This window comes from Telmatherina bonti (assembly GCF_933228915.1).
Source record: "Telmatherina bonti genome assembly, chromosome: 16".
NCBI lineage: Eukaryota > Metazoa > Chordata > Actinopteri > Atheriniformes > Telmatherinidae > Telmatherina > Telmatherina bonti.
In genome coordinates this window covers 23,891,467-23,916,214 of record NC_136614.1, presented here as the reverse complement: position 1 = coordinate 23,916,214, position 24,748 = coordinate 23,891,467, and the positions used below count along the sequence as shown (strand labels likewise).

At 39.2% G+C, this 24,748-nt stretch overlaps 2 protein-coding genes across 2 annotated transcripts; both read left to right on the top strand.

Moving 5' to 3' along the window:
* Positions 1 to 34: 34 nt before the first annotated feature.
* On the top strand, positions 35 to 8,411 carry LOC306767369 (adenylate cyclase type 3-like; the record flags this gene model as incomplete). The annotated part of the gene is made up of 20 exons (XM_079255332.1): positions 35 to 715; positions 1,640 to 1,789; positions 2,721 to 2,860; positions 2,958 to 3,069; positions 3,381 to 3,508; positions 3,793 to 3,951; positions 4,042 to 4,201; positions 4,314 to 4,421; positions 4,630 to 4,706; positions 4,936 to 5,097; positions 5,226 to 5,313; positions 5,539 to 5,655; positions 6,112 to 6,383; positions 6,504 to 6,585; positions 6,730 to 6,888; positions 7,131 to 7,277; positions 7,419 to 7,535; positions 7,771 to 7,897; positions 7,969 to 8,093; positions 8,229 to 8,411. The coding sequence occupies 20 exons, from the start codon at positions 35 to 37 to the stop codon at positions 8,409 to 8,411; spliced, it is 3,294 nt and encodes a 1,097-aa protein (XP_079111458.1).
* Positions 8,412 to 10,813: 2,402 nt separating this feature from the next.
* On the top strand, positions 10,814 to 24,196 carry LOC306767049 (WD repeat-containing protein 26). Its single transcript, XM_079254954.1, has 14 exons — positions 10,814 to 11,480; positions 13,593 to 13,692; positions 14,941 to 14,997; positions 15,636 to 15,772; positions 16,487 to 16,584; positions 16,706 to 16,862; positions 17,189 to 17,327; positions 17,870 to 18,010; positions 18,837 to 18,956; positions 19,402 to 19,547; positions 19,879 to 19,957; positions 20,160 to 20,289; positions 20,771 to 20,965; positions 21,197 to 24,196. Exons 1-14 carry the CDS (start codon positions 11,176 to 11,178, stop codon positions 21,220 to 21,222), a joined length of 1,830 nt encoding a protein of 609 aa, XP_079111080.1. The 5' UTR covers positions 10,814 to 11,175; the 3' UTR covers positions 21,223 to 24,196.
* Positions 24,197 to 24,748: the final 552 nt, after the last annotated feature.

Below are 24,748 nucleotides of genomic sequence, written 5' to 3'. Positions count from 1 at the left end.
TTCTGGATAACATGAACCACGCGGACTAGCCAGCATGTCTCTGAACCGACTTCCTACTACAGACACGGAGCAGTCTACAGAGTGCTCTGTGGATTATTCGGTACAAGTCTCCACCAATCCTGATCACGAACCTGGTCGCAGCCGTGATGTAGCCGTGCTCCAGTCCAGCTGCTGCAGCTGCCTGCCGCGCGCAGTGCGCCTCACCTTTACGCCCGAGTCGCTGGAGAGGCTTTACCAGAACTACTTCAGACGGCAGAGAGAGGAGAACTTGCTGGTGTTAGTGGTGTTTGCTGCTCTGTTTAACAGCTTCATTATCATCATGTGTGCTGTTGTATACACTGATGACAAACTCGCCATGGTAGTGGTCGCGGCCGTGGGGCTGGCTGCAGACATTGTGCTGCACCTGCTGTGCTGGTTCCGAAAACTTCCCGCATCACCTGTGGCACGAGGAGCGGTGCCGTACGTACTGTGGCTGATGGTTACCATTCATGTTTTATGTTATATGGGGCTGAATTACCAGCAGTTTTCTGAAGCCAGTGACTCTGTGGGCTGGCAGGCTTTCTTCAGTTTCTCCAGCTTTCTGACTCTACCACTGAACCTGGTGCCCCTCGTCCTGCTCACGGCCCTCTCCTGTGGGATACACACTCTGGTTCTAGGGGTCACTGTGGTTCAAAGGTTTGAAGATAACCTGCAGGGACCCATGCTGGTGAGACAGGTAAATAGAAGTTTACTGGATGATGGCTGGGTTAGTCACCACGTCAATAGTTATATCCTCACTTCTTAGATCGGAGCTGATAAACATTACTCAGAGGCTTCATTTATTTGCCTTTTTAATTCCTTTTCTTTTACTCCTACATAGGTTTACTCTTCAAGCTCTAAATTAATTTTCAGTTTTATATTTAAAAAAGTAAAAATTGCTGTCAAGTTTTTAAAAAGGACCAAACAAGTTGAAAAACTGTAAGCAAATCTAGTTCACGTCACTATGTGCACAATGTCGAGTGTCAAGAAATAAAATGTGCTGTTAAAGATAATCATCAAATAATTTAAGTCTATTTCATACTCATTAAGGGGCTTTTAACATAACTTTTCACAAAACACATGACCCCAACAGAAAACATCTGGTATAACAATTGAACAAACCTGAAAACACAATAGTTTAAATTAAAAGTAGAAAAACATTCTAAAAAAAAAAATCCAAATAATTTTTGTTTAAATGACATTGCAGATCAGATTTTTTTCAAACCTTTTATTATGTAGTTCAAAGATTTATTTTTTAAATGGGCCTTCTGAAATGTGTTGTAAGTTATCATTTCTATTGTTTATTTGTGCTTTGAGAACTGTTTTTTTATTTTATTTTTTTTCCGGGTTTGCTGTCATCTTTCAACTTTTCAAGTTCTATGTTGAAGACCACCAAAGTCATTTATTTTCTTTTTGAGGGAACATAAAAACAGACTCCAATACCTAAGAGCATAGATTAAATCAACCAGCAATCCAGATGATTTTTATTAAACTTACCAAACTTTCCAACAACTGACAGCAGCAACAAACCCACTGCCTCCAAAAAAAAAAAAAACAAAAAAAAAAAAATCCCTGCACGAATAAATATGAAAAACAGAAACATGTTTTCTCTTCTCCTCAGCTCCTAGCCAATGTGATGCTGTACTTGTGTGCAGCTTCAGTAGGTGTGATGTCATTCTACATGGCAGACCGGAAGTACAGGACAGCGTTTTTGGAAGCTCGTCAGTCACTGCAAGTCAAACTGACTCTCGAGGAACAAAGTACCCAACAGGTAAGTCAGGACACAGCTGTGGACCTATTACTCTAAAAGTCATTTCTTATGACTTTAGGTATTTTCTAGGAGACTTACTCTAATCTAAGCTATACCACTCCCTAACCCTAGACTTATCTTATTCTGACCTTAAATCAAGTCTGCATGATCATACAAATAGATCAGAGATATGGAACACCCTGTGCTGCCGAATTACACTGTTTTCCTCTGCTGCAGACTAATAGCTTATTAGAGCAACAGTTGTTTTCACCAGCTCAGCTGCCGTCAGGGACCCGATGAGCTGGATGTGTCCTGTTGGACAAACTAGTCATGCTTATTGGATTTCCTGGATGACATGTTCACTTTTTTTTTTTTTAAAATGACCTCTTGCTTTCTTCATTTTGTAACCTTCTTTTTTACTTGTATTTTTCCCCAAATTCAGCTCAACATGTTCAGTGCTGCTTTTATTTTAACCTGCAGCTTCTCTGCGAATTGTGTTGCTTTAACATTTTGGGCGTATCACTTAAAACTGCATTTAGAAATGTGACAGATTTCCTTCTTTTTACAGTTTGAAAGCAGATCCTAATTTATAGGTATAAATTACAGTTAACCAAGATTGATTTTATTTCTCTTTCATGCTTTGGAGAGTTATTTAAAGAAGAATGGACAAGACTGTGAGAAGCAGAGGATGTGTGCAGTGCCCTGGAGAAAAAGGGAAACATGAAGAAAATTAAAAGAAATCCCAAAGTGCCTTTCTAGTTGATAAGAGCATGAACAAACCAGCCAAGCTGAACACATCTGACAAGTTGACAGGCTCTCTTGAGGACCACTAATAAATCAAGTTTAACTTGCTTTACACACTTACACCTGAGTAATCATGCACAGGAATCACCTTTTTTGTGTGTCCTAAACATGATAAAATCCGCTCTCTGTTGGCTGTCTATCCACGTAGGAGGAATTATTACTGTCCATCCTGCCCAAACATATTGCCGATGAGATGCTGCAGGGCATGAAGAACCAGGCCAATCAGAATGAAGTCCAGCAGCATCAGCAATTCAACACTATGTACATGTACCGTCATGAAAACGTCAGGTTAGGATTACAGAATCGGCTTCTTTTAGAGCTTTTAAAACTTCTAACAATCACAGCCATCAGCGCAAAAAAGGTTTGTCATGATTTTTTGTTGCAGCATCCTCTTCGCTGACATTGTGGGCTTCACCCAGTTGTCCTCGGCCTGCAGCGCCCAGGAGCTTGTAAAACTGCTGAACGAACTGTTTGCTCGCTTTGATAAACTGGCAGCAGTGAGTAGCAGCAACACTGTTTCCCCTCTTCATCTTCACGGTTTCTTCTGTATTGTTGTCTTATATTTTTCAGTGATCAGTACTGATTCATTATTTTTTAGGTCACATGTTACTGCAAATCTTGGAGGTGGAGCCAGTTTAAATGAATTTGTAGCCTACACTGTAAATCTGCTAAATCAACTTTCCATGCCATCTTTGAATAAATAGTTTTAATGAAATGCAAATCGTTGTTTTTATGTTTAGCACAACATCCCAGGTTATTTGGAAATACAGGTGTGGATCATATTGACATATTTCCCTTTATTTTAAAGCAACATCATCAACTGAGGATAAAGATTCTTGGAGACTGTTATTATTGCATTTGTGGCCTTCCTGACTTCAGAGAGGATCATGCTGTTTGCTCAATAATGATGGGACTTGCAATGGTTGAAGCCATCTCGTACGTAGTACTTTATTTTTATAAGTCATTAACGTTAAAAGCAATGTTTTCCATATCTAAAAAGATATGTATATAACTAGTGTGTGTAGAAGCTGATAATGAAATAGACAAAGTCATTTTAATCATATAATTTTGGTAGAGGAAACCTGTGATTTCCTGAGCTAAGCTGGAGTGAAGCATAAACATGGAAGAGAGGAACATTTGCTCTCTTTTAGGAGCATGCAATAAAAACAGGGATGTGTGAATGAAAGCTGATTTCATGCTTTCTCTTTTTTTTTTCTCAGATATGTGCGGGAAAAGACGAAAACCGAGGTAGACATGCGTGTGGGTGTTCACACAGGCACCGTACTCGGAGGAGTGCTCGGTCAGAAGCGCTGGCAGTTTGATGTTTGGTCCACAGATGTCACTGTGGCCAACAAAATGGAATCGGGAGGAATTCCAGGGTAGGAAAACAATGCCCTTCCACAACGGAGATGTTTGTGTAGAATTTATGTTGTCTGCAATTTAAGCAATTTTCTGTATTTTATGTGCAGGAGAGTGCACATCTCACAGAGCACAAAAGACAGCCTACATGGGGAGTTTGAACTGGAGCCGGGGAATGGTGGAGAGAGGTGCGAGTACCTGTTGGAGAAGGGCATTGAAACTTACTTGGTTCTAGTCCCTAAACACTCAGCTAATGGGCTCAATGGAAATGTGGGTGGTTTGTGCTTTAAAAAAAAAAAAAAGAAAAGAAAATTTTCAGCAACAGATTTTCAAGAAAATGTATATTTTATACATTATAATAATGTGACTTTTATTCCCTCAGATGCCAGTTGCACTCAGCAACAGAAATTCGGTCCAGCTGATTAACACCACTGTAACCAAGGGGAACACAGCTTTGCAGCAGTCTGTGTCGACTAATTCTAAACAGAGGGTGAATTACTATTAACCACTGAGTTTTCCCCACACATTTGAAATAATTGTGGTACCAGTCGTGTAGATTGCTCTTTAAATAGGATAATTCATCGTTGCAGGAAAGAATCTCACACATTATCCTATTAAAATATACAGTCTGGTTTGGAAACATAAAAATGTTAATAAAGTTACTCTTTAATCTCTGTTTTATCGCTGACAATCTCCAGGAGAATAAGATGGTTGAGGAACAAGCGATCAACAGGCGGCTGCAGCAGGAGCTGCTGGACAGAGAGTCCCAGCAAATGTAAGAGAAATGTGGGATGAGAGAGTAAAATTTCTTTAAAGTTTAAATTCAAGAAACAGATAAACAAATTTCAAAGCCATTCTTAGCTGATGTATGTTAGGAATTACAACACAAATACTCTAAAACAGCCTTGTAAAAACCATGCCTTCTCAGAGAATTGTTGATTCTTGGTACATGTGCCAGTAATGATACTCTTTCCTCTCTACATTTACATCTTCTGTTTCTGCAGAATGAAGGATAATCAAATAAACCCCATTTCACTGCGTTTTGTGGATGTAAAGTTGGAAGAGCACTTCTCCTCGGAGAAGGAGAGGCGAAGTGGAGCAGCTTTCTGTTGCTGCATTATCGTGCTCTTTTTCATCACAGCAATGGAGGTGTTCATCGATCCACTGTGAGTTCATGTTTCTTACTTAAGCATGCCACATGATCCTAGTATTCAGCTGGTTTAAACTGTAAGTATCATTAAAAGCTGTTTCTATTTGCTCTGTTTGAGTTAAGTTATTGTTGTCCTGGTTGCAGGTTGGTTGTGAACTATGTGACTCTTGCAGTAGGACAAGTGTTGTTGTTAATCCTCACAGTTTGCTCCTTGGCTGCCATCTTTCCCAGGGTGAGAATATAAAAAAATATTATACAATCTGACTAAATGAATCATCTAATGTCTGTTTCTTTTCTCTTGTATTTTCCCTCTTGACCTTTTGGCTTAATAACATAAATGCTGTGGAAAATTTGCAACCATAGAACTGCATGAACATTATTTTCCATTTTAAACCAGTACTTTAGAAAACAGTAGGTTTTTGTCAGCTTACCATTGCTAATTGTTTACTTATTACAGATGTTTTCCCAGAGGTTAGTTTCTTTTTCAATGTGGATTGATCGCACCCGGTGGGCAAGAAACACATGGGCTATGGCAGCCATATTTGTTCTAACCATGGCAGTGATTGCTGACATGGTAAGACTGCAAGACTCACTTCTTTTGCCATGTTACATAATTGTAAGCCTCTAAAAGAAAATGCACTTAGTATCTTTGAAATTCCATCCTAATCTAAAGTATGGGTGCTTACCTAAGTTTGTTTCCACTTCCTGCTCATTTAACTATCACTGCCTTTTACATGTCTGACTACATGCTCCCAGCGGAGTCCATTAGTTGTCTGTCTTGCTGCCTGCTGGCTCATTTGTCACGGCCCCACAGGGGCGACCTGCTACACACACTGCTGCCTTTGAGGTCCAACGTGAATAAAGGATGCTAAAGTGAACATTTATTTCACAGTCATGACTTTCATCTAGAAAAGACAATCCCATTTTTTTCAAGTATTGAAAAGTACTAGAACATTAAATGTAAAGCTAATATTAAATGGATTTTCTGCAGTTTAATCTTGTTTCCAACTAAATATTCCTGTTTTTGCAGCTAAGCTGTGTACCATCATCTCTTCGGGTTTTCAACGGTACCTTTGGACCCACGCTAGAGTCTTTTGGTGACCGAGGCTGTGCAGAGAATCCAAAATATTATAGCTTCATGGCTGTGATGTCACTCATTGCAACCGCCATGTTGGTGCAGGTCAGCCACCTGATTAAACTGGGCCTCATGGTGCTGGTTGTGACTGCAACTGGTGCTGTTAATATCTACAGTTGGAGGGACATATATTATCTGTATGACTACATAAAGTTTGCTTCCTACAGGTGAGAAATGGGTAAGGTTGACTATTTGCACAAATCTTTTTATGATTTTGTTTTGGACAGGAGGTTCTGGCAGGTATGCATGTGTTGCCTCTAATGACATCTCTCTCCTTGCATCTCCAGAACTTCCATGGTGCCATCTAAGTACCTCATGACCATGATGATTATTGTCATGATGATTGGCTTTTACTTTTTTGCCCGCCATGTGAGTTACTATGCCATCACAGAGGGTCTTTATGACCCACAGCCAGTAACTGTCATAACTAGCACCTATGCAGGATGATGTTTTGAAATTTCTGTCAAAACATCCCACAACTACTACTGAATTATAAACCATGTTTGTGTGTAGTTGGAACGTCAATCCAGGAAGCTGTTTCTGTGGAAGATTGGGGTGCATGACCAGAAGGAGAGGGTGTCTGAGATGAGACGCTGGAATGAAGCATTGGTTACCAACATGCTGCCAGAGCATGTGGCCAAACACTTCCTGGGCACTAAGAAGAGAGATGAGGTATATATGATTTTACCTTAGGTTACTGTTGTTTGAATATCCAAGAAGAACAAGAAGAAAAAAACGTAAGGATTGTCAAGCAGATGAAGAATATCCTGCAGCATTATGTAATCAGTTTCAGCTTTTGCTTTCTTTGTGGGCAACAGTACCATCTTGTGGTTTGGTGCATAATTACATGTAAGAGACAAAAACATACTCAATGGAATCATCAAACCTTTAAACATCAGTTTTGTCATTTGCAGGAGCTGTACAGCCAGTCTTATGATGAAACAGGTGTGATGTTTGCTTCCATCCCCAACTTTTCTGATTTCTACACTGAAGAGAGCATCAACAATGGAGGCATTGAGTGTCTCAGGATTCTTAATGAGATCATCTCAGACTTTGACAGCGTGGGTTCTGACACTCTGGAGTTAGCTTTACATGATTAGAGATCAGCTGTTAACACGACTCTTGTCTGACCTTACAATTGAAATATATATATTTCTTTGAACTACAACTGGGAATAACCAGTGTCTCTTTTTTTCCACTAGTTACTGGACAGAGAAGAATTTCGGTGCATCACAAAGATCAAGACAATAGGAAGCACCTACATGGCTGCCTCCGGACTCACACCAGAGAGTAATACTAATGGATACAGCAACCATAAGGTATCATCCTGTAAATCCATCTGTAAAATTATGTTTTGTTGTCTTATCTGAGCCCTGCGATGGACTGGCGAGCTGTCCAGGGTGTACCCTGCCTGTCGCCCAAAGCCAGCTGGGATAGGCTCCAGCTTCCCCGCGACCCTGAATTGGAATAAGCGGTTCAGAAAATGAATGAATGAATGAATGAATATCTTATCTGAAAAATAAATGGTAAAAGTTGGAAACTTTTCTTCCACAGCCAGAGGAGAAGTCGCTTATGGATCACTGGCAGCACCTTTCTGATCTGGCAGACTTTGCCTTGGCCATGAAAGTCACCCTTGATAACCTCAACAAACAGTCCTTCAATAACTTCATGCTACGCATCGGTGAGTGTGTGCCTGCGTGTGTATACCTATCCTGTATATCTGTGTTTATGTCAGCTCATTTATCTCTTTAGGATTGAATAAAGGAGCAGTTCTTGCTGGGGTGATTGGAGCTCGTAAACCTCACTATGACATCTGGGGCAACACTGTCAATGTGGCCAGCAGGATGGAGTCAACTGGAGTGATGGGAAATATCCAGGTTGCAGAGAGACACAAAAAAACCACAGACACAACATGTCATCCATGTCCTCTTCCTGCTTATCACCATGTAGGGTCGCAGGGGGGCTGGAATCGATCCTTTTTCCTTTAATGTTGTGTCCTTCTTTGCCCTCAGGTGGTGGAGGACTGCTATGACATCCTGAAAATATATGGCTTCCGTTTTATCCAAAGAGGGCCCATATTTGTCAAAGGCAAAGGAGAGCTACTTACCTTCTTCATGAAGGGGAAAGATAAGCCCAGCTGCAATGCTGGTCCAGTGACCACTGCTCTTCCACACCAAGTTGAAGACATTTCCTGATGATTTTCATCCAATGCAATGTGATTAAGGCATATAGACCACTGGAGAATATTACCTGAACTCTCACATGTATAGCTAATTTTTCAGGGTTTTTTTTTTTTTTTCTTTCATAAACTCTATTGCTATTGCAAATCTTCAGGAAGTAGGCCGTCACATCAAAACACAGTTATACAGCAGCTATTAAGATCAACAAACCTATTTTGTCAGGTTGTATTGATTATAGAATTGTCTCATGGAGTATCTTAAAAGATTTTATCATGTTGGACTTAATAGATTTTATAATAGTACACCCTATAGAAACCAGTAAGTGATATTAATGTATGCAAACAAGAAAATTTGTATAGTTCTCTGGTCCGACAGATAAATGTGATTCACTCGAATGAGATACAGAATAATTTTTAAGTCGCTTAAATATTTCAAAACGCGGATTATGTTACAAAGAAAAAGCAAACAAACTCCCAGTTATCACACATTCAGGTGCATGAAAATGGAATCAGTGGTTCCTGATTGAACAAAGGTCAATACAGCTTACGAGAACAAGAGTGGAGAATGTCTTCTTCAAATATCTGATCTCAAAGACGCAGTGTTATCTTTCTATTCAAAGGTCTGGTATCATCAAACAAGATCTAAAGAAGCTTTGGATGCTTTATGAAGCACAAAAAATTTAGATACATATAAATTTTGCATATAGGAAGATTCCAGATGTGCTTCTCTTTCACTTGTCTGTTTATGTAAACTTTAATCTTTTTTGTAAATATTGAGCTCAGATTGAAAGATAACGTAGGTTTATCACACTGCATTTATACTGTGCTAATAAAACATGTTTCCACTATAATTTGGGATTTATTTATTTATTTATTTATTTATTTATTTATTTATTGTCTTAAATGTCATCTCAGCTAACTTGAGCTGTTAAAAGCTGTGCAGGAATTAAACACCAACATTTATAAAGTCACTGAAGGAATGTAATTGCATGTTTCACTATAGTACAGGGTATTATCTTTAAATGGTTTGTCTCATAGTTTAGTTTGATCTGCAATCCCTAATCAAATGATTAACACAGGGTGTTCTTCACAGTCTGTTGTTTAATCTTTATGTCTGATCAGTGATTGATTTATTCACTCAGTCAGGAGGGATTCATGTAAGGTTTTTTTTAATTTGGGATTAGGTTGATAGACACAGAAAGGCTTTGTTTACTGTTGAACTCAAATCAATATTGGTATATTCTGAGGTTTATAATGACAATTTAAGTGGGTAATTTTATTTTAAGCACTGTTCCATGGGGATTGGTAATCACCGCAGATCACATGCCAAATACTGAAACTGATTAACTGCATCGAAAAGCTGTACTCAAATTTTAAATTTGATGGCAAATTAATTTTTAATAAGGTTGAGATCAAGGTGTGTTTGCACAGCTGCATCTATCTTTGTTGTTTTGTTTGTTTGATTGATTTTTTTCACCAGCAATTTACTAGGAATACATCCCGATGCAGAATTTTAGTGGTTTAAGAAATAAGGGTCTCATTTGCTTCAATCAGCAAGGAAGTCCGTTTAGCATAATAACTCTGGCTGCATCCTGCAAAAACATTTTGCTGATTGCCATGATACTCCAACATCTCTGGCATTAATGGTACCACAGATGTGGAAGTAACTATTGCAATACACACTTATGACCCTCATTCCATAACAGATCTTAAACTTTGAACTATAAACTAATAACCGGCAGCAAAAGTCATGATTTGAAAAAGAAAAAAAAAATACTAATTACAATTTCTGTTTTCAGGGTTGTTGCAAGTGGGCAGATTTTTACAAATGTTTAAGCTCTCTGTTAAATTTCCTTTTTTTTTTTTTTCCTATTTTCTGTTTCCTTTTGAACACTATGAAAATGAACTCTTAAAATCTGTCATGAAATATTGATTTCTCTGTTTCTATTTCTTTTTTTTTTTTTTTTTTTTTTTTTTTTAAATTTTTTGTTTGTTTTGGAGTAATTTAATGCGCCAATTCAAACATATCAAAACTTAATGAAAAACGTATTTGTTATTTAAATATTAAAATGTATCAGTTTCCATCTGTTGAAATGCTCTTTTGCAATTAAATGTCAGAATCACATCATTCACTACTCATTCGTCGTCATAAATTACTCTAAAAAAAAAAAAAAAAAAAGTATGTGCAATGTTTTCAGGAAGTTGACTAGTTATTCATTTAAATAATTTTGATATGATAAATTCGGTGCTCTGGGGACATTATGGTTAATTTTTAATAAAAAAATATTTTTCTGATATTTATTATGCTAACGAGGTTCCCATGCACCACCCACGGATTATAATTCTACCCGGAAGCCTGGTAGTGTAGGAATTTCCGGTTACGTCACATCGTCAGGACTCCATTAGAGTTGCAGCTGTTTTCAGAGAAACATCAACAAAACGGTCCAGCTGACAGTACGCTCCGAGCCCGACAACGAGGCCTCAAATCTGGAAGTTTAACCTTCATTTCCCACCCGGAGCTCAGCCGGCTTCTAACCACGGCCGCTCTCGGTGAGGAAACTCTGGCCTCCGCTTCCTCCTCCTCCGACTCGGACACCGGCGGAGCGTCGCCGCCCCCGCGGAAGAAGCACCGAGCCTCGGCGGCGGAGGGAGCAGGAGAGCCCGGGGCTTCAGCAGTTGTAACAGGCCTCTCTGGAGTTGTCTTGGGACTTGCTACACACTCTCAAACCACCTCAGCCATCCACTTTAACCGTAGTGTTGTCAACAACCTCAGCAGCAGCATGCAGTCAAACGGGGCAGGACAGGGACAAGAATCGACAGATCTCCCCTGCCTAAACAGCGCACAAAACGGGGAGTCATCCTCGACTGGTGGAGCCCACTCCAACGGGCTTCTGTCCAACACAGACAGCGGTAACGGTGTCGGTACCAGTAACGGATCTTCAGTAGGGCCCTGCTCGGGGACTTCGGCTGCCTCTTCGGCTTCGAGCTCGGAGGTAGGCTCGCTTAAAAAGAAGAAACGACTATCGCAGGCGGAGGAAGATGTCATACGATTAATAGGACAACATCTCCACGGACTGGGTCTGAAGTAAGTTTATTCAATATGTCAGTAGAGGACAAACTTCTGTAGACATGTATTGTTAGCGTTCAACAGATAAAAAGCGATCTGTATCAGTGTTGTTTTGTGTGAAAATGCTAACTTGCAGCTGGTAAAAGCGCCAGTAGAGCGCTTGACAGACACAAACATGGGGGATGGGGTAGTAAGTTAGCCTGTCAGCTAGGCTATTGGTAGAGAGAAGGGGTCCATCTTGCACAATAACAGTTAGCTTGATAGCGAGCAGCACTAGCCGCCGCCGTGGTGTTGTGTCCTGACATAAAACCTTTACACAAACAAAAATACAATCTGCCAATGTGTCTTTTCACAAATTAACCACAAATAAACAAAATATTATGATAGCAACGCTTTAATGCGCTAACAAAATAGATGGATTTCGAACTGGATAAAGACATTACATCATCCAACGTTATTAACATTAATTCACATAAGACAGCCTTCATTAACTTGTGGCGATGCAAAAGTCATTGCCATGGGAGTGAAGAGCCTTTCTGTAGCTTTATATTAAACTATATGAGCAGGATTATCGAGTTTGCAGTGTACGGTTGTTGTTTTTTTTTTCTTTTTCCTTTTTTGCGGTTCGTGAGGCTGTTGCGCAAAATTATTGCGGATAAATGTAAGGTTAATGTATGGGTTATCAACGTGGATTTTTTTTCTTTTTTTTATACGAGCAGCGCTTATCTTCGTTTTCCAGTAACGCTGCGAAATAAAGATGTTTCCAATCGAAGATGTTTCCAAGAAACGTAGATAAGTGTGAAACACCGCAATAAGGATGATGCATGTCTAAACAGTCCCGGTTATTATTCCCGGTGATATTGTAAGCAGCTTTGAAATTAATCAAATTATTCCCAACGTCGTACTGTGTGGTTTACGTTGATCATTTCTGTCTTGGATTAATGCCTTCATTTTTGTGTCACTGTGTCAGAGCAATGTGTCAGCAGCCTGTCTCAACTTGCATTTTTTAAGGGCATGTATTTATGTAAAGTCAGTACCGTGGGCGACATTTGTTCCTGAAATGAGCGGATTCACTTGGTTTCATGGCGGCTGAGGAATGCGCTCTCTACCAGCTGTTTTAGATGGAAACGCTGTGCTTGAATCTAATTATAGCATAGTGGGGCTTTCATGATATGAATGTGTACTCATCTCCAGCGTGGCTGTGGTGGTCGCTGTTGTGTAGCTATACATCCGTTGATCTGAGGTGTCCAGCTGAGAAAATAAAGCAGCCATTACAAGGCATTATAAAAGACAGCCCGACGTCGTTGTTTATGATGGGGGGTGGATTAAGGCGATCCATGACATTGCCTGGTATGAAACAGAGCCCCTGTATTTCAGCTGAGGAAATGCAAGAGAAGTCAGTGTAGCAGTCAGCTGGATGAGAGGCTCAACACAGAGCTGCTGCGCCACTTCATTGATACCTGAGAATGATGTCATCATCTTGAAGGTGTCAGCCATCCCCAACCCCCCCAATGCAGAATCATTTTCATTATCTGGCATGCACATCTCAGCAGGCACATTAATGGTGGAGTGTGTTAAGTGGAGAGATAGTGTTTGGACAGATGGTTATAGTTCATGGTTGACAGGCTGAGAGGGTGATGGCAACTGCAGTGAGAGCTAGCCTCATGTTAATGAACCTCCTACTGTCTACAGATAATACTGTGGTGGTGACAGAACAGCTCTGGGTTGGTATCATCCAGTTACAGTACAGCATAAAAATGCAATTTCCCATTTTCAGCCATTTACATCAATACTGTCCTTAAATTGTTTTGACATGTCACCAGAGTCACATGTTTGTAACCCTATAAGCATAACACTGTATTACATGGTGAAATGGCAGAAATTACTGCATTGGTTTTCCTTGAAATGTCTCTTCATATAACCATGTCCTGACTTCTCAACACACTGCTGACTGAGCTCAAAGTTCTGATTACCGACTGAATGCTGACAGCTGAAAAGCTAGCTTTGTGTTTAATTTCAAAGTCGTCCCCCTGGTTTTTTTTTTTTTTCTTTTTCTTTTCATAATGTCTTGTCCATATATCAGCATAACATTGTCTGCCTACCTTCAACCTCCCCTTTGTGTGTCTGCAGTCAGACGGTGGACTTGCTGATGCAGGAATCAGGCTGCAGACTGGAACATCCCTCAGCTACAAAGTTCCGCAACCATGTCATGGAAGGGGAGTGGGACAAGGTTGGTTTCGTTTTAGGATTTTGGTAAAATGGGAAATTTGTGAGGGTACCTTTAACCTTCTGACCATATTCTGCTGTATAATGGATAGTTTATTCACCAACCAAAGAGTATATAGTTACAAATGACACTTCTCTTTCAATAAAATGTGATTCCTGTTACAAGTTGTTGAAGGAAGTGTTTGAGAACATAAGCAAAACACATTAAGTCGTGTATTTGGATTACAGTTACATAAGTTCATGCTGTACAAGACCCACAAACATTCTTGACTAGCACTAGTCGGTATCTGTATTCAACTCCAGCCTCTTCTCTTGTGCTATTGAATTTGGAAGTGGTATTAATAGTGCACATAGCTTTACAGAAAGTCTAGCATGCACCAACACCACATACAGTATTCATTTTATATATTGTTTTTATTAGCACGTTGTTTTTTAATACACTCTCTGATGTTTTAGGAGGATGGGAGTCTTTTAGAAGGAATTATAAAATTAGAAGTGAAACTTTTTTGTTATCTAAATGCTCTCTGAAATATTTTTATTACTATACAATATTTAAGTTTAGATATTACTGTACAATGAAATATATCTGCTTGTATCCCATAATGCGATCATTATCCTATCCAAGTCTAAAGTTTTGCTGATTTTGTTTGCACTGTTGTGAAACCAAGGTAGATTTACTAATTTGAGACATTTCTAGTTTTTATTAGGTCATTTGCATGCTTTTATGTAAGTTTTTATTTATGTTCATGGCCTTAAAGCTTCTTTCATTCTTGTTCTACCCTGCTCAAAAAGCCTATTCGACCCACATTTTGGAGCTGAAGTGTATTAAAAAAAAAAAAGGCAGAACTTATTAAAGGGAATCTTCTGGACAGATGACCTTAAGTTGGAAATGAAAGTTGGAAAATACCAGGATATGGGATGCATGTTTGTTCTTTCTGCAAACCAGGATAAACTAATAATTTGTTTGGCTTTGTATTGATAAAAAAAAAAAAACAAAAAAAAAAAACAGCTGAACTGCTTAAATAAGCTTATTCTTATTGAAGGCATTGTTGATATTTTTGTTAATTATGTAAGAAGAATATGAGCATTAGGTACCTTTGCTTAATTTTGAACTTACATTGGACACAAGAGCCCCCATTATTGGTAATATTATTTTATTATTTTGTTTTCCTCTACATCAATGGAAATTGCTGAGCTAATGATTTCTCTCTCTGTCTTTCCCCTCCATCACACTCCCCTTGTTTTGGTCCAGGCTGAGAATGATCTCAATGAGCTGAGAGCACTGATGCATTCTCCAAATGCTATTGTGGTAAGCTCCCTTTGCCCAAACCTGGACTGGGTTGAATAACAGTCAGTTACCAGGCACAGCTGGAAGTTCTAGCATTGTGCTCATATAAAGCATAAAGCAGGTTGCTGTTGTTTGACTTTGAAAGCTAAAATGTTCTGGATTAAACCTCAGAAAGTTCACTTTCAGAAATTGGCATTACAGCAGGTTTAGAGAATGAATGTGCATAATTGCTGTTTTAACATGTACACACACATACACATATTTATATAGATATATAGATATATATGTATATATAAATATATATGTGTCAGTATGTAATGTATAGCTATTAGTTTTATAGAATAAGACTGTTGATATTGTAATAACTATGCAACTAAAATACCTTATGATAATAACAAGCATCCTTATAATATGCAGCTATTATTTTCAGCTTTGATTGCAGACAGGGGTGTAAATATTTAGTAGTAACACATTATTTTAAAAAAGTAATTAAATTTCAACTTGTTTTTGCATTGATGTGACAATATTGTATCTTTATGTTTGATGTGTATTTTAGCTGTGATTGATTTAATAATAATAAAAAAAAAAAATCACATATAAGCAAATTCTTCCATCCCAGTATTTTTCATTTTACCTGTGTCTTCCTTTTTTCTACTCAGCGTATGAAGTTCCTGCTGTTGCAACAGAAATACTTGGAGTATCTGGAGGACGGCAAAGTACTGGAGGCTTTGCAGGTGCTCCGGGCAGAGCTGACGCCACTCAAGTATAATACAGATCGCATTCATGTACTCAGCGGGTACGTTTTGTGATAATTCATGTATCTTATGGCTGTGAGAAGATCACACACCCTGCCTTCACAAATGCTTGTGGATGGCTTGAATCAGTTCACAGTTCCACAAAAAAAAAAATCCACAAAATGATTTCTTATTTGACCTTGTCGCCAGTTTTTCACTTATTTATGTGGCATATGCCCAGTTGGTTCTCTTAATATTCAGCGTTGCTCTTGATGCGCAGTGTTGAAGGTGTGTGACATTGTTTCAGTGACGCAGTGTTGTTTCATCCACTACAAGGCTTGATATTTTTTGTTGTGCACACTGGATGCCTTTTGTGGGATATTTGTTTGACCAGCTGTGGTGTCTTTGGCACAAACACAGCCATTGTCTTGAAAGGTTGTGAGTGCTTCCAACCTCTACGATCATGCACACTGTGGAAAAAGATTCTATCAGGATTCGTTGAGTTCAGAAAATCAAGCAGTGAAAATTAATCACTCACCTATCAGCCTAGTTGTCAGAACAGTTGACTTGTGTTAAGAAATAAGTTATAGATTCCTCACATCGGCTCCAAAGTGGCAATTGTCATGTTTTTGGCCTAAATTCTATCAAAGTTGAAATAAAATTCTTACAGAAATAAGCAGAAGCATGTTGGGAAACATGCATCTGCTTCTTGGTGCCACTTTTTACTTACTGGTGATGGCATGCCAATAAGTTATTGTTACTGTGTTTTCTTGCAGGTACTTAATGTGCAGCCATGCTGAGGATCTTAGGGCCAAGGCAGAGTGGGAGGGCAAAGGCACAGCCTCACGCTGCCGGCTGCTTGATAAATTACAGAGTGAGGAGACATATTCCTAAAATGACCCTGGACAGCTTGAGCATGTTGCCTGATTTCAACACTGCCACATGCAAGTTTAATGTACGGGAATGAACTTGTGTACTCCTTAAATGTGTTACAGCATACCTGCCACCATCTGTGATGCTGCCCCCTCGGCGACTGCACACTTTGCTGCGGCAAGCAGTGGAGTTGCAGAGGGACCGCTGCCTTTATCATAACACCAAGATGGATAACAACCTGGACTCGGTCTCCCTTCTTCTTGATCACGTCTGCAGCAGGTTGGTACTGCACAGTTCCCAAGTTCATAGACTCATTGCTAAATTGTCACACTGCGACAGCTCATACTTATGCATGATTTGACCTCATGCCGCTATGAAACTAAACCACTAAAGGACATTCTTTTACAGTCCATCTACAGACATTGTCTCTACATGTTGTCTTACTCAATGGAGATCTAAACTTGTTTACCTTTTTATGCCCAGTCCATAGCATGTTATTTGTTGTATTTTCCCAGCTTTTGTTTCATAAATTTGACTTTACTGTTAAGAGAGTTACTTGAAGAATGTACACAATGAAAATTTTAAGCTTTTGTCTCTCGTTACAGGAAACAGTTCCCATGCTACACCCAGCAAATTCTGACTGAGCATTGTAATGAGGTGTGGTTCTGCAAATTTTCCAATGATGGCACCAAACTAGCCACTGGCTCCAAAGACACTACTGTCATAATCTGGCAAGTGGACCCGGTGAGTGTGGGGAAAAAATGCACAATCTATTTTTTGTTTATGGTTTATTCAGTCATGTTTAAGATGAAAGACTACATCACTTATAGATAGATAGATTGATAGATAGATAGATGTTTCCTTGGTAATCCTCCTTTACATAGCTGGTAGGAAGTCCAATATTTGTTGTTTTTTTTAATCAATAAAATAAAGCAGTTTTTTTGTCTTTAGATGTTGTCACTATGACAAAAGTAAACTAAGAGCCCTGCTATGAACTGCTTCCTTTCATAGTCATGTCATTTTCTCAGGTTTATACTGACCTTGGCTTGTTCTCTTTTATCTTTAGTCCCTGTCACACAATAAATAGAATAATTTGTTGCACAGCCTGCATTTAATTTCTAACTTTAGAGTTGTCTAGAAAGATTTGGACTATTTAAAATGTAATATACCCTCTTGACGCCCATTTTACTTCTGACTATTTTAACTTCTCACATTTCCACATATGATGACCCAAATCCTCGTTATGTCTCACGTAATTAGTGTTGATTTTCTCCATCTTTGTGCAGGAGAGCCACCAGCTAAAGCTACTCCGAACCCTGGAGGGGCATGCATATGGTGTCTCCTACTTAGCCTGGAGTCCTGATGACACCTACCTGATTGCTTGTGGACCTGATGACTGCTCTGAGCTCTGGCTCTGGAATGTTCAGGTACCATTTTTGCAGTCCAAAGTCCAAACCAGTCCAAATCCATAAACTTAATTTATTTTCCTAACATATCTTCAAATAGCTGTGTTTCCATGTTATCCAAAGTCTGTTGTGAATGTGATGATGGGATTTTATCCAAGAATGTAGATCTGAGATGTTAATGAAACTACATAATTTAAATTCAGTAAAGAAGTAAGAATAAAAAGAATAATTCTGGATTAGATTTATTTATAGCACTCTTCAAGGCACCCAAAGCACTTATCTGAGTCTGTTATTCATACGCTCCACATTCATACCTGTTAATGGTAAGCTACATGTGTAGCAACAGCTACCCTGGGGCGGACTGACGGAAGCATAGCAGCCAGTCCACACGATCAACCTCTCCGACCCAACAGAGTCACCAGTCATGCCCACACTGAAGAAGTGAAAGAAGAATTTGCCGATATGCCCCATTCATTTACTCATTTCTAATACCCTGATGGTGTCTGCTCTATGCATTTATTAAGCAAATGAAACTGTTTAGAGAACTTTATTTGTCCTAATAAAGCCATCACTGTTACCTTGTTCTTTATGTGAATGACCATCACTATTAACAAACTGCCTGTAATATTATGTATCTCCACTCTAAAACAGTGCTATGGATCCTTATTTTGTGCAGTGTGTACTCAATGACCTCTTCTCTTCATCCACCCCATCCCCTCCCTTCTCTATTCCATTACCTATCCCTCCCCCACTCTTACTTAATGTCTCTTCTTGCTATCTCCCTTCCTCCATTTTCGTGTTCTTCTCTGTTTATTCCACTGCTTTTGCCAATCTCTTCCATAACCAGACGGGGGAGCTGCGGACCAAAATGTCCCAGTCCCATGAGGACAGTCTGACCAGTGTGGCCTGGAACCCTGATGGCAAACGCTTTGTCACTGGAGGACAAAGGGGACAATTTTATCAGTGTGTAAGTAGAGAAAGAATTTTTTAAAATTCTTTTATGTAACATTTATTTATTTTAAGCATGTTTTTCTTTTAAGTGTTTTTCTTTCTTCATAAACACTTTTCCTTTTTTTTCATTCTGTTGCATTTTGAAGGCTATGAGGTCTTCATGTTACAGATTGAAATGCAAATGTTATGTAAGGTACTCTGAGCAGTGAAAACATAATTGGCTCTTAATCAGTGGTGTTTATTTTTTCTTTTTTTTAAATCATAACCTAAGCAGGTGATTTATGAGTTGTTTTTTTTCTAATAAAAGTGTCATGTCTAGATGATCATGCCTGCAAATGGTAATATTGTCTTAAAAAGACCATTTGGTTTCCTCATTAACAATGGTTGCCATGTTATGCTTTCTGTGTTCTCATTTTCCTGTCAAGAATAAGGGATGAGGGGTCTGCTGTCTGTGTTGTCAGGACCTGGATGGTAACTTGTTAGACTCCTGGGAGGGCGTGCGAGTGCAGTGCCTGTGGTGCCTGGGTGATGGCAGGACAGTGCTGGCTTCGGACACCCACCAGCGTATCCGGGGGTACAACTTTGAGGACCTCACAGACAGAAACATGTATGTGCCAAAACGTCTAGCCTCTGCATCGTTGTGCAGAGTCATTGAGATTAAACTACACAGTAAATGTGAATTTTTTGTACTTAAGTACCCTCAGTTATTTACATTTTGGAGTTTTGTGGTACTTGTTTGATAAATTGTGAAATAAAATTTAAACCTGTAAATCAGTTTTAATTAATTTCCTATCACAAATAATACATAACAGCTGCCAACTGTTTCAGATATTGTAGCATCTGTATACAGCTTTACCTGTTAATTCATTGTCATCATGTGCCCATCAGGTGCGATATATTATTGTATGATGTGTTGTATTTTTGCATATCTTTTGCAGAGTTCAAGAGGACCACCCTATCATGTCTTTTACTGTTTCAAAGAACGGTAGATTAGCTTTGTTAAATGTAGCAACTCAGGTAAGACCTTAATTATTATTACTATCAACAATATCTGTTCACTTGCTTAAAAGGCAAAGTTACACAAACATAATCAAATTTATATTTTCTTAAAATGCAAATGAATAATTTGAGAAACAATATGTAGGATGCAGTTAAATGAAGGAGGAAGTAAATACAGTGCTTTAGTAGTTATAAACTATTACTCCTTCACCTTTTGCAGGGAGTGCACCTGTGGGATCTTCAAGACCGGGTGCTGGTGAGGAAGTACCAAGGTGTGACCCAGGGCTTCTACACCATCCACTCCTGTTTTGGAGGACACAATGAAGACTTCATTGCCAGTGGCAGTGAAGGTAAAGTCCCATTGCTGGGGAATCATTTCTTGTAAAATGTGCATGAGGACAGTCTACAAATAGTGTTATTTTAATTTTTTATTATTTGTGGTACACTGCTGCAGTGGCATTTTAAAAAGCCTGGCACAAGTTAAAGTCAGATTTTTGCATTTTGTTTGTGCACTGGAATGACAAGGAATGTTGGTTAGGATGTGCAGACAAGGGTGAAAAAGAAATCGCCAAATAAAAAAGAAACTAGAAAAGGGGACAAGAAGCTGAGAATGACCAAAAAAAAAAAAACCGTTTCTACTTCTGGTGTTTTTGGATGGTTGTAAACGGCTTCAATACTATAAATTGCAGCCATCATCTGGGATCAAAACAATTCTAAACTCAAAGCTGTCCTCTGGTGGATGACACATCTATATCTGTGTTTATTGTGTTTGCTTCTGTTTTAAATTCTTAAAATATTTTATTTTGTCGTCTTTTCCGTCTGTGTTCCCAGACCACAAAGTGTATATCTGGCATAGACGTGGTGAACTTCCTATTGCTGAGCTCACAGGGCACACACGTACCGTTAACTGTGTGAGCTGGAACCCGGCCATCCCAGGCCTCATGGCTTCTGCCTCAGATGATGGCACAGTGCGTATCTGGGGCCCTGCACCCTTTCTTGACGCACAAGAGGCGGACAGACCCAACGGTAATTATATCATATTTCTGCTATTGTATGTGTTTTGTTTTATCTTCTTCTTTTTTTTTTTTTTTTTTTTTTTTTTAATGATTTTTAACTGTTTTTGATAACATTGCAATTTAACAAATCACTAAATTTGGGCCAGTTGACAAAAAGTGTTTGTGAAGTTTCTTTTTTCTTCCTTTCTTTGCCTTTAGCCACCAAAATCACACAGTGAATTTGTATTTTCCCCCCCTACAGAAAACTGCAGTAACATGGACAGTTGATGGTGACCTACAGAGCAAACAACTTCTTTCTCTGACAACAATCCTACAAGCCCACAATAACACAAAATGTTGACATGCAGACAAAATTTAACGCCACCAGAAAGAAAGCGAAGAATAACGAGAAACAATTGCCGCCAACACAAAAGAGAAAACAAAAGTGAGAAAATTTTGACTCCTGACTGGCCTAGACAAGTGGTGGATGTGATGATGGACAACTTGGAAATGCAAGTCCTCATCCAAAAATCTGATCCCAACCCAGAGGCCTGGAAAACTAGTCAGAACCCAATGGGATCTTTCACAGGTGGGCTGCAATGGCTATTTCTCTTCCAACCAACCCTTCCTCCTCCCATTTCGCTGCATGGTCACCAGCAATGCTAGGTCCTCGCAAGTTTCCCAGGAAACCCACCTCCACCTTGAGCTTGGAGCACAGAAAGTCCTTGTGATGACAGACAGCGCAGACCAGCCGTCTCAATGGACTACGTCTGTTTGCCTGTTCGTCTCTCATGTTACCGGTCTAAGGTCTCCATGGACACTGGTGGGGCGTTGTTGGGGATGGATGATGCATAGGAGGGGGGGGGATTTAGCAACTCTTGTGTTTGTATGTTTAACTTTCCCCCCCTTGTTCTTGCTCTATATTTGTCAACTACCCATTTGGACACAGGCTATAAATCCACCGTGGAAACATTGACCAACCAGCTGACAAAGAACAGAAAAAAAAGGCTATGCTAAATGTTTCAATTTTTTTATGATAGTCATAGCGTTTATTCTCATTTAAGAGGTGAATCTTAGCTCAAGTAGTGCCCATGGAAAGCTTTAGCGTGAAGATTCTGCTTTCTGTTTCTTGACATTAGGGGGGAAAAAAATATTCCTGAATTTAACTTCTAACAAGGAAAGTTGCTGTAATATTTCCAAGTGACAGCCCCCTCCTTCCCCAGCAACCTCTGTCAAGCTGGCTGCCGCACAAGTCCGTTATATCTGCCTAAGAGGAGGACAGAGTGATTCACAAGTCTCATATCAACCACGAGGGGGGGTGTCACGCATTGTCGGTAAGGTGTGGTTCCCATCATAGAGACATATCCATGACCTTTGTCAGAAAAATATACTTTCAGATTTGAGTGGAACTTAAACTGCACAGCAATGACTGCTGTCCCTCCTCCCTGTGTGTGAGTGGTTGTGAGTGACTGAGAGCGATTATGCATGCACACAATAGTGAAAGTTATTGGGTGCAGATTTAATTGGCGCATTTTTGTAATGTGTGATCAATCCACACCAGCAGAAGATTTCCCGCCCACCCTTGTGCTACTATTCCCATAATTAAAATTGTAAAGAGGATTTTAAACCATTTCTGAGTTATCCAAAGCCCCTTAGGGACCTCTATCTGTGGAACAAAAAATACTTGAGAGCCATTTTGGAAAAGAAAAAACTTTTTTTTTTTAATCCGGGGCTTTTATTTTTACATTTGACTTTTTTGTCCTTAACCATTTGAAATGGCACTGAGTTATTGACACCAGATTTGTTAAGGAGATGTATATTAAAAATGCAATCTGGGTGAGGCATGTTTCAAATGGGGAGCTGGGGGCTGTTCAGTGTGTTATTAGCAATGGGTCATTTCATTAAAGAAAGTTAATGATTGTAATTAGCAAACAAGTTGTCAGTACGACCCTGCAGAGAAGAGGCACCAATAACTAGAACCATGCTCTGAGCGCACAGTTAGGGAGTGTTGTTGCAATCCTAAAAACACACAAACTGCCTTCCTTCTCATACAGTTGCACACGAATCCTCAATATGTACGACACCTTCACTGCACTGTGAGTGATCTTTCTGCTCTCTTGCACATACAGCAGTGGCATAAATCCATAAATTTCATAACCTTATGGTTGCCACATTTTGCCATCGTTCTTAATAACTTTAAAGGTCACATTGGCAAAGATTTAAAACTTAACAGGAGATTGCTAAAGGAATTGAGCCCTTATTATGCCTCTATGCACCCATAGGAAGTGACTTGCCTTCTAGACATTATGAAGCTCGGCCTCGCATTAAAGACATAGCAGCCTCATCTCGAGACTACCACTCCTGGAGCTTTGAGAGAATTCAGCATTAACTCCCCCCTTTGCTTTCCCGCCAAGTTATTCAGTGGTCTTTGCACCATTCAAAGCTTTCTTCCTCCCTTTTTCAGGGTATGTAATGACAATTTGCTACAGACTGATATACAGTAAAATGTTTAAAAACATTGCTTTTCTGTCTGTTTTTATTGAATTTTTTTTTTTTTTTTTTTTTGTTTAATTTTTTGTTCACGTTATATCATTTTTGGTTGATCTCTATCCCTGTATGATCATATTAAAATATAACCAGATTTTTGGAGTCCTCTTTTTTTTTGTAAACATCATAACCCCTCTTGTTTTTTTTTTCTTTTGTCATATATATCGTTTGTTTGTATTCAGTTACATTTTATCTGCCACCATTATCACAAATGAATATGCACAGTAACACCGATACCAGTAGGAGTGGGAAAAGTCTTTGGAAGTGTGTTACATACAATCAAATCAGGTTCAAACTATCCACCCCTCGCCTTTAAAAGAGTTTCCTTTATGTGAAAATCTACTTAATTGCATGTCTGTGTAATTAACTTGATATTACCCACTTGGTGTGCCATTGTAGGTTGACAATTGGTACTTTTCTGACCCGTATCAATACCAAATCACAAGCCACACAGGTTTCTTTTCTGTGGGTTATGTATGTCATGATCTGATATTAACACTATGGAAGTCTCTCAACTCCTAGACCACAGAATGGACTCCTTTTTCATGCCATGCACCATTTCAGAAGACGTGAGGCAAATTCATGCACACTTAAGAACCCAGAAAAGCGTTTTAGTAAATACTCATCACTCACCTGCTGGTGGTAAATGCTATGTCTGTATGCAACCTGGTGTCTTCTCTATTCTGAGTTTACCAAGGAAGTTGTTTCTGTTTTAACTGTCTTATTTCTCTACGGTGATGGTGGTGGCGGGTAGGGACTGGGTGGGGAATACTAAGGGCTTACTGTAGCATCTCTAAGTCTCTTGGGCTAGGGCGGGAAGGGATGATGTGTGGGTTTGCGTTCAATGTCTTATTTACAAAAGTGATTGTACTGTTTTGTATTGTTGTGTAGGAAAAGTGTTATGTATGCATATTTTCAATAAAGCATTCAGGGTTTTGAGAAAAAAAAAAAATTAAATAAGACTCCTGTTGGAGTTTGATGGGGCTGGAGACCGTGCAGGCCCAAATCTTGGGCACCCATCAGATATCCAGAAAACCCATCTCTTAGAACTGTTAATTGGTGCAGATCCTGTTGACTATATCACTGACTTGGTGAGGAAAATCCTAGTTGAATCTTTGCCAAAAGAATTCCCCATTTTCACTTATTTTTTGTAAGTGTTAAGGGCAATATTATTTAGGAGGAGGCTTGCTTTGATGCCAGCATTAGGAGAAACAACAATTGCCAATAAAGTCTAGTTATTTTCAATAAGTCTTGCTGTTGGGCTTAT

Coding starts and splice junctions, on each gene's coding strand:
- LOC306767049 (XM_079254954.1), top strand. CDS start 11,176: ATGCAGTCAAACGGGGCAGGACAGGGACAAGAATCGACAGATCTCCCC. Junction 18,957..19,401: donor GGGGACAATTTTATCAGTGT/GTAAGTAGAGAA, acceptor CTGTGTTGTCAG/GACCTGGATGGTAACTTGTT. Junction 19,958..20,159: donor TGTTAAATGTAGCAACTCAG/GTAAGACCTTAA, acceptor CACCTTTTGCAG/GGAGTGCACCTGTGGGATCT.